The 9,744-nt window shown below is 36.6% G+C and overlaps 1 protein-coding gene across 1 annotated transcript; it reads right to left on the reverse strand.

Moving 5' to 3' along the window:
- Nucleotides 1-1,475: 1,475 nt before the first annotated feature.
- Nucleotides 1,476-1,925, reverse strand: LOC149236005 (uncharacterized). The gene has a single exon (XM_089368742.1). It carries the CDS (start codon nucleotides 1,923-1,925, stop codon nucleotides 1,476-1,478), a length of 450 nt encoding a protein of 149 aa, XP_089224868.1.
- Between the last annotated feature and the right edge of the window lie 7,819 nt (nucleotides 1,926-9,744).

A 9,744-nucleotide genomic window follows, 5' to 3' on the forward strand; every position in this document is an offset into this window, starting at 1 on the left:
ATACCAAATAACCAACCACATCTTTATTCATACCTAGCCAATATTATTCTTTTCAGAGTGCAGTGATCATTTCTTGATATCCTGGATGTCCAACGTAATGACCCTTATGATGCTCATCCAATATCAGATTTTTAATGTTGTTCTGATTGGGCATGTACAGTCTTTTCTTGTAATACAGCATTCTGGCAGCATCCAAAGCATAATCTGCTTGTTTTTCTTTGCTAGTTGATTGTTGAACTTGTTGTTTTACTTGTTGATAAACAATATCTTGTTCGGTTGCCCTTTTAATCATATAGATATTGCAATTTCTGACTTAAAGCGTCCGCCACCCGATTCTCTTTCCCTTTCAAATGCTTGATCTCAAAATCAAAACCACTTAAGAAATCCACCCATCGTGCTTGCCTTGCATTTAAGGTGGGCTAGCTAAAATAATTGATCAGACTGTGGTGATCCGTCAATAATAGAAATTTTCTTCGCATAAGGTAGTGTTGCCACATTTTTAAGGCGTGAATGATGACTACCAACTCTAGATCATAAACGAAATATTTTTGCTCATGCTCCTTTAATTTTCTTGATTCATATGCTATCACTTTCCATTCCTGCATTAACACACCTCCTACCCCTTCCTTACTTATGTCCGTGCACACCACATAATCTTTTCTAGGATCAGCTATGCTTAGAATGGGTGCTATGGTGAGCAGATATTTAAGTTGTTTGAAACTTTTTTGACATTTAGGGGTCCACCTGAGGGTTCTTCCCTTTTTCTGTAAGGAAGTGATTGGATAAGCTACTCTCGAAAATCCTTCTACAAACTGTCTGCAATAGCCTACTAGCCCCACGAAAGATCGGATGTCTACCACATGTTTGGGTATCGGTCATTCCATTATGGTCCTTATCTTTTCGGGATCCACTGCGATTCCTTCTTTAGTGATTATATGCCCCAAATATTGTATTTTTTATTTAAAGAATTCACATTTGCTGAATTTAGCATACAATTAGTGTTCTTGAAGGGTTTGGAATACTAATCTGAGGTGCTCCTGATGCTTCTCCATAGTCCGAGAATAAATCAGTATATCATCAATATAAATTAGCACAAACTTATCCAAACACTGATGAAATACACTGTTCATCAGACACATAAAGGTTGCGAGGGTGTTGGTCAACCCAAAGGGTAATACCACAAACTCATAATGGCCATATCGTGTTCTAAAAGCTATCTTAGCTATGTCTTCCTCTTTAATCCTGATTTGGTGATACCCTAATCGCAAATCAATCTTTGAGAAAATTGTTGCTCCTTTTACTTGGTCAAACAGTTCATCAATATGGGGTAGAGGATACTTATTTTTTATCGTCAATTTGTTCAGTTGGCGATAATCCATACACATGCGAAGAGTCCCGTCTTTCTTCTTAACGAACAACACCGGGGCTCCCCAGGGTGACACACTGGGGCGAATGTAGTTTTTGTCTAACAGCTCCTACAATTGCATTTTTAACTCTATCAATTCTGGTGTGCTCATTCTGTAGGGTGCTCGGGACACCGGGGCTACTCCTGGCACCAATTCGATGGTAAAATCTATGTCTCTTTTGGGTGGCAGTCCGGGAATCTCTTCCGGAAACACATCAGCAAATTCTTGTATCACAGGAATGTTCTCCAATGTGGCTATTTTATCTTTCGAGTTGGCATAACCCACTTGGACGGCATAAATCTGACATCCTTTCCTAATGCATTTTGCTAACTGTGAGGTAGTTATGGGCCGAATCTGCACTGGCCTCTTAATTCCCTGCATCTCTTGCTTTATTCCAAGCTCGTCTTTACAATAGATAGTCTTAGTTTTACAATCAATTATGGACCAGTGTTTTTCTAACCAGTCCATACCAATTAGCATATCATATGATCCAAGGGGAAGCACATTTAAATCTACCATCACTGGCTATCGTGCTATCTTTAAAGGGCAGTTTTTGAACTTAGCAAGTACTCGTCTCTTTGCCCCTGTTGCCAACTGTAATAGCCAAGGGTCCTTAAATTTAACAGGTTGCAATTTACAATGCTCCACAACCTTAGGACTAATATAACTTAACGTAGCTCTAGGATCAATCAAAACAGTTATAGCAAGGTATAAGAGTTTACCTTCGAATTCCACCATGGTCGACTGGTACTCCACTTGACGATCTTCTAGAGCAGCATTCATCTTTGGTAGACTCCATCCTACATCGCCAACTGTATATGCTTCATAGACTTGGGAAACCTATCCGGTTCCTTTTTGTTGAGGACAGTTTTTCACGTAGTGGGGTCCACCACAGCCCCAACATTGCACTGGAGGCCTTGTTGTCCCTTCGTTGTCTATTTTCCCAAGTTGTTCATTGGTTCTGGACTCAATGGGGGGTTTTAATCAGAGCGAATTCTTCTGCATGTTTCTGCTATTTTGCCGCTTGGCGAATCCTTTGTTACCACCACCTCGATTACCTTTGGTATTTCCATCCATCTTCCTGCTTTTCTTATCGACCCATTTCTTACCTAGGATTTCTCCCTTCTACTTGCTTTGCTGGTAGCAAATTCGAGCTTTACGTATAGCCTCGTCCATCGTCTTTGGGTTGTCAAATTCGATTCTTTCCCTCATGCTCAAAGGTAGACTACTGACGAACCTCTGTACTTTAGCCTTTTCCTCTCGAATATAAGGCACATAACGGAGCAATGAAGTAAAACGAGTGATAAATTCATCCATAGTTTGTTGTCCCAATCGCAGGTCATGGAATTCTCTTGCCTTTTCGTCATAGAAGCATTCGGTCAGGTATCTTTCCTTAAAGTATCTTTGAAATTTTTCCCAAGTGATATTCTGTTCACTTACTCCTCTTACCATCTTAACTTCTTCCCACCACAGGGTGGCTTTTCCCTGTAATTGGAAAATGGCCAACCACGCCTTGAGGTTGTGATCGTATTCATATAGCTGGAAATATTTGTTCATATTAATCAACCAGGCCTCGACTGCTTACTCTTGTTCTCCTTCAAAGTGTGGCGGTTTGATCTTATGAAATTCCCCTTGCAACTCTATCCATTGCCTTTTGGATGTCTATTGTTCAGAAGCATTATCAGAGCATTCCTCCTCCCTTCCTTCTGACTCTTCAGGTTCTTTGTGGTGATTCCGCTCTTTGGACATCCTTTGCTACTCAGTGCTAAGATTAGGTGGCTACTGATTCTGCTTGTCAGATAGGCTTTTTATAATCCTCTCCTGTTCCATAGTTAACCTTGTGTTATCCTCCCGCAATCGAGCCATTTCATTTTTCAACTCCTATACTGTCTCCAAAATTGCCAGATTTGTATTGTGAGCCTCCTCTCCAAGCTATACCCATAATTCGGGGTTATTCTCAGGACCAGTTGCAGGTCCCTAACCCACCACAAACCTACATGATGCACTGTCTACTCTTCTCATATTGTCAGTCTTCTGTTTTTTCCTATACTTAACATAAGAAAAGTGACAGAAGAAGGGTCAACGCATTAACTGTTTTTCTTTAACTGCTCAATAGAGACGAAAATAAATTGTATGTACTTTATCTTTCTATAAGTTTCAATTCCCAGAGGCCATAGTTTTTGTTACTTGGCTCTGATACCACTTGTAATATACCCACCTACAGGATAATAATAAAAAAAAAAATTAAGTTAATCCTTGTTCTATTACATACGTGCATACATAATAATACATGTTAAATTATTAATTTTCCGAGTACCATCTACTTCAACCTAGAAATATAAAAGGGTATTGTTTCCTTTGCATTATTGGAAAAATCTTTGGTGGATAGTTGATTTGATGACGGTTTTATTGCTGGCACTACCAGCTCTTTACGCTTGGCTTTGGAATTTATTACCATCGGCTCTGTCACGTGAAGGGGGAATGATCAGAGTACACTCTGACTTCACACCCTTGGGCTTCTCCCTTCATCGACGGTGTGGGTGTATGGATGCCCATTTGAGGGCTATGTTGTTCCGATGTGTTCCACCATTGCTTATCCGGGGGCGCGGAGTTTCCAAAACATTGCAACAGACAATGCTGCAGCTCTATCTTACCTTCCCAACAATGAATTCATCCAAAACTCCTTCACGCTGAGTAGATGTAGATGGTTCTTACACACTGCCATGCTCTGGACTGTTTTTAACCCGGTTATTACAGTATTCATCTTCTGGTAAGAATTTTTATCATGCAATCTTTGAGGTTGTCGTTTTTTCCTTTCCACCTTATAGATTTTTTGTTAGTTTCGTTCGAAACTCTAATTGTTTTCTCATTTGACTAGATTCTGTGAACGAGGGATATGGAGCCGACCTCCAGCAATCACCTGAGGGTTCTGGTGGATGCTTCCTAGGCTTTCAGGTCCTACCTCTTCTACATTTGGCTAATGGGTAAGATCCTAGACATACTTCTCTTGATGATAATCGAATTCTCAGTTTATCTTGACCATTCGCTCGTTCTGCTGATGGAGAAAAGGGGTATTTTCCTTTTAATTTGGAAGTGGCCCTCCAGCCCAAGTCCTTATGGCTCCTATTTCATTTATTTTCACAGAATTTATGGTGAAGTCTATCCGCCAGTCAAGGTTGCCCTGCTCCTTTCAGTATTTGGGAAATCTTGCTCTCAGAATTATTACTCTGAATTGTAGGCCTGGTTATCTTGGCACCTTGTTAAATTTTGATATGCCCTCGAGCTTACTCTTAATTTTCTATGTAATACATTTGTTTAAAGAAACTATTCAAGTTATAACCCTAGTGGAAGTTCCTTTGGCTTGCCATAGTTTTATTGGTTACAGAGCACCAACTTTTGTATAATTATTCCCCAGATTTCTGCTAAGGTCCTTGTGGCCTGAGCATGTGTTAAGTTATTACATGTTTGCCAACCTCGCCATGTGTTGCGACTCCTATTATAGTGTATTGTGCTATTTCCTTTAGGGTTCCGGGGTTATAGTAACATTTCTATGGTTGATATAACGCAATTTATATGCACAGGTTTGAATCATGGAATGCTATTTGTGTTAGTTTTGCACGTTTGTTTTTAATATTCTATATAGGCAATCTCCCACATGAGAGCATGTTATCTACTTAGCAGATTGCTAATGCACGATGGCATTTATTTTTAGGTCTAGCCCTATGATACGGCTAGCCTTCTGTGCGAAATGCTTTTGCATTTTCGCTTAATGTTAAATACGCTCCTGAGAGCTCTGGTTATACTGTTATCTAGCTTTAGCATGAATATTCACCTTCGTATGGTTAAGTAGTTGCAAGATTCGTTCCTCTGGTTACATATATATATATATGGTTTCATGATTTGCATTGCTGTCATTTAATAATCTTAGTTGCATGCAAGTAGGGAAAGAAAGGGTTCTGGTTTTTGAAGTTTGATACCCTTATGGGAATTGTTTTTGCCACTTAGCATTTTCTTCAAAATCTATATAAATGTTGCTCCGCTAGCTGTGCTCTGGGGTTCTGAATCTACTCTTTAGATTTTACTGCATTTCTTTGCATACAGGCATATTAAGGAAAAAGATCCTACACGGTCAGTCTGTTAATTATTGTATGAATTATGTTTACTACAAGGTTGGTCTTTGCAGTTTATGAGTCTATTATAAATCTTGAATTTTCTACTTTAATAATTTCTTTCTTTTTTTTGGATAATAGTTCCTACAGACTCCCCTCACAATTATCCCCAAATTCCAGAATAAGAAAAACTCTTCACAAAACCGCTAACCCTTACAATAGTAAAGATATTTTTAGGAGGGCACCCATTTCTCCTCTACTGTTCACTGAAAAGGAAACCTTCCACACCCTTTTTTAACAGAAATATGATACAATACAAAATTCACACAGCAGTTCTTCCCCAAAGGTTTCTTTACATACCTGGTGTTTCCGACTGATAAAGATCTTCTTGAAGGTCACCCAAACCTAGGTCTGTTGCCTATCAACCACTCGACCATGAGATTCATCTTTCAGGACTAGAATCTTCCCCCTTGCTTACTTGCTAGACCACAGTCTTCCGCAAGTTGCTTGCACAACGTGCAGGGCTATCTAATCATCACCAGACTTAGCACTTTTTTTCTCTTTTTTTTCTTTCTTTCTGCCTGTCCCTTTAGCGCAGATTTTTCTCTCCTCCCCTCCTTTTCTCTAGAAACTCTTCCAGTTAGGGGAGGTAGTTAGGGTTGCTCTCACAAAAACTATTTTTTTTAACCTCAAGAGGACACTTCCTCCTTGAAAAGTTACCATCCTTTAAATAAAATGCTTTTATCTCTCATAATCAAAACAAATATATTTAAATTTCAAAACAGATAATAATATCAGGTTCAGTTTATATTTACCACAGTAAACCGAATATTTACATTTCTTTTCCCAGGGCATTACAGAGATAGATCCAGAGAAGGCAACAACAACTAAATGCCTTTTGTCGGGTTGTATTTAATGAGATCTCACTAGAATTTGCTATTGAAGTAAATCAATTGATGAGTTTGAAGCTTAAAGGTAGCGTTGAATAGGTGTTGCAAGGTATCTCTATAATACTAGCTATCTACGTGATTCTAATACCATGGTATGGTGTCACAATAACACTATTCTATAGTGTTAGGTGGTAGGTATAGATAGATTTCTTATGTCCTACAAGTAAATAATATCATTTATCTTTCTCATGTCCTACAAGTAAATCATATCATTTAGCTTTCTCATGTCCTATAGGTAAATCGTATCATTATATTTTCTATGAAATCTTGGAATGTATTAAAAGTTTGTCTTAGATAAGGAGATATGTATGTACTCTTGAATTTATCTATGTTGTAGTAAGATCAAGAATAAAGTTTTCATTACAAAGAATTGGGATCTACCATGTAAGTTTTCTTTACTACATGAAATTCTTGATTTGTTAGATCCCAACTAGTTAGGGTTGAATTTGTTTTTGTTGTAATGACATTAAGAATAAATTTTTCATTTCAATCACTGGAATATACCACGTAATATATTTTCACTACATGAAATTGTTGATTTGTTAGAGCCCAACTTATTATGATTATGAAGAGCAATGAATGCTCTATTATTGCTCAAAGAATTACAAATTACAGAAAGGTGGAAAATAATTGAAATACAACTAAAGGGTTTCTATTTTAAAATACGTGGAGGGAGTGTAAAATCATTTTCAGATACCTTCAAATATTTTGGAGCGCCCACTAAAGTGATTCATTTTCCTCCTAGTTAATTACCTTTCTACTATCCCAGTGCTTATAGAAGCCCTTCTCCAAAGTGATCTCTTAACTATCTTGGAGGGAAAGTGATTACTTGATTGGAACCCATAGATTAGAATTTGATTAGGACCAAGGGATGAGAAAGCTTCACATTATTCAATCTCTTCCACAAGTTAAAAGAATATTGAACAATTGCCTTTTTGTTTAATTGATACGACAATCACTCCAACATTTGTTAGGATTTTGAGACCTTTTTCAATGATTTTTTTTCTAAAAGTTGTGTTCTCAATTAAGGAAATTAAAGAAAAGGTGAAAATGATGCAATGGAAGGATTTTTTTTTTTAGTGCCTAAGAATTCCTTTCTAATTTGAAGGGCTTGGTATTTTCTTGACTAAAGATTAGTTGCAATTGACTTCCTAGCATTCGTTTTAATTTCATTTTTTTTATTTTTATATTGATATCCTTGAAGTTGTTGATCTACTGTGTGTGTAATAGGAAGTATTAACTATTAAGAAATCTCAAAGGTGATATTGATGGATAACTAACTTTAAATCTCCCTACTTGACACTCTAGTATTACATGATCATGCAAAGAAATTATTAATCATATTAAAGGGAAGATGATTAATGTGTAGTGTCTCTTGGCTTGTCATATAACTACTACATTTTGTCCACCAATAATATATTCGAGGCTACTTGTTGATTGTTATTTGTGGAGCTTCCCTTCGGCCTTGAAAAAACATCTAGGATAAATGCCCATTGCATTGGCATTGGAAATCATCAAAGAGGACTTCACCAAAAGCAGTAGAGGACATGGGAGAAATTGGTACAATGAGTGGATAACCACTAGAGAAACATTGAGGCACCATAATTTCTTGTGTATTTATATTCACTCGAAATTAACTAGTCACAAAAAGTACCTTTTTTCGAATATTTTCATGTATACATAAATACTCAAAACGAAATTTTAGACTAATTATTCAAACTAATAATTATCTGATAGTCATAATTTTATAATTAAATAGTATAATATGATTAATATTATAGGACACAACTATAGGGTCTGACTGTGAGGGGCATTATGACAATATATGTACACTTCTCATTGTATTAGACAATAATCTCTCATAGTGTGATATCCATCTAACAAAATGTACTACCAGAGGCCATTTTGGGATTGAAATTTTTTCTTTTTTTTGACTGTGGTGATATATTTTCTTGGGCCTTAGTGTTCTGCTTCCCTAAGGTTTTGACACTGCTCATAGCTAGCACCTTCATTCAACCAAGTGAGGTACTCATCTTGGAAAGTTGAATAATTTTTTCTCCACAATCCAATATGATGTTGTATCAATCTCATGATCCTAAAAACATAGGTCATAATAGAAAAGAAATTTTACCTCGGGCAAAACCATATCCAAATTTATGGAACAAAACTCTTTTAGGAGAAGCAATAAGGAGAATTTTTATAGTCATTTTTTTTTCCATTTGTTTTCACAAGTTATCTATTGTCTAATATTCTTAGCATGTAACTTAGTTGGTATGATTGTGCCTAAGATTTTCTTAAAGGTTGAATATTAAGTTCCTAAGGTGTTATTTTCTATGGTTACGTTTTATTTTCTTTGTTTATATAGGTCATCTAGCTGCATAATGGCCACTATTTCCCAACTAAAAACTATTTCCCAACTGAAGAAAACTTGTTTGAGTTTCTTACTTTTCTAGGGAAAAATGGCATTGACATTATTGATGTTGAGGTATATGTTGTATAAATCCTTTATAATCTACTTTATTTTATATTCCAATGTTCATCGTCTTTGATGTATTATACTCTGCATTATATATTCTTTTATTTTCATAGCATGAACTCAATATTGATGGTAAGAAGCAGGAATTGAAGAAAGAGAACAATAACATTGGAGTGAAAAATGAAAAAAGAGAGAGAAGAGAGCCATTCTAGTGATGCCCTTAAATCCAATATCTTGCATCAGACACACACATACAAACTGATGGTTAAGTTATTATGAAACCAACTTACAAAAAAATAGAAAGGATAGATCAACAACTTAAATATCAGCATCTTCGAGGGGGGGACCTCCTTTACATTACACAAATGAACAATTCTTGGATGATACAAATGACAAGACCTCCTTTCTGTATATAGGAGTCTAACGGGTCGTAATATAATCAGAGCCGACATAACAATAATAATGTAAGGGCACAAAAATAACAATAGTGCGCTTCTATGGGGCACAATAATAACAATATGGGTACCACATTGGCACAACAATATAATAAGGGGGTTGCACTAATAAAAATAAGGGGCTAGACTAGTAGTATAGGGACCTAACATGCCCCTCTCCTTAAAAAAATGTTGTCCTCAACACTTGAGTAGGTTTAGATGCTTCTATATAAAATTATCATCCTTCCATGTGGAATCTTCAGTGGGTAATTTCTTCCACTTAATGAGATACTCCGAAATTGATCGATTTCATAGTTGTTGATTTCTAGGTTTTGTGACTACTTCAGGTTCCAATATGATTTTTCCTTC

Source organism: Pinus tabuliformis, chromosome 8 (genome assembly GCF_031772625.1).
Source record: "Pinus tabuliformis cultivar Carrire ecotype Pingquan chromosome 8, CPIR1, whole genome shotgun sequence".
Classification (NCBI taxonomy): domain Eukaryota; kingdom Viridiplantae; phylum Streptophyta; class Pinopsida; order Pinales; family Pinaceae; genus Pinus; species Pinus tabuliformis.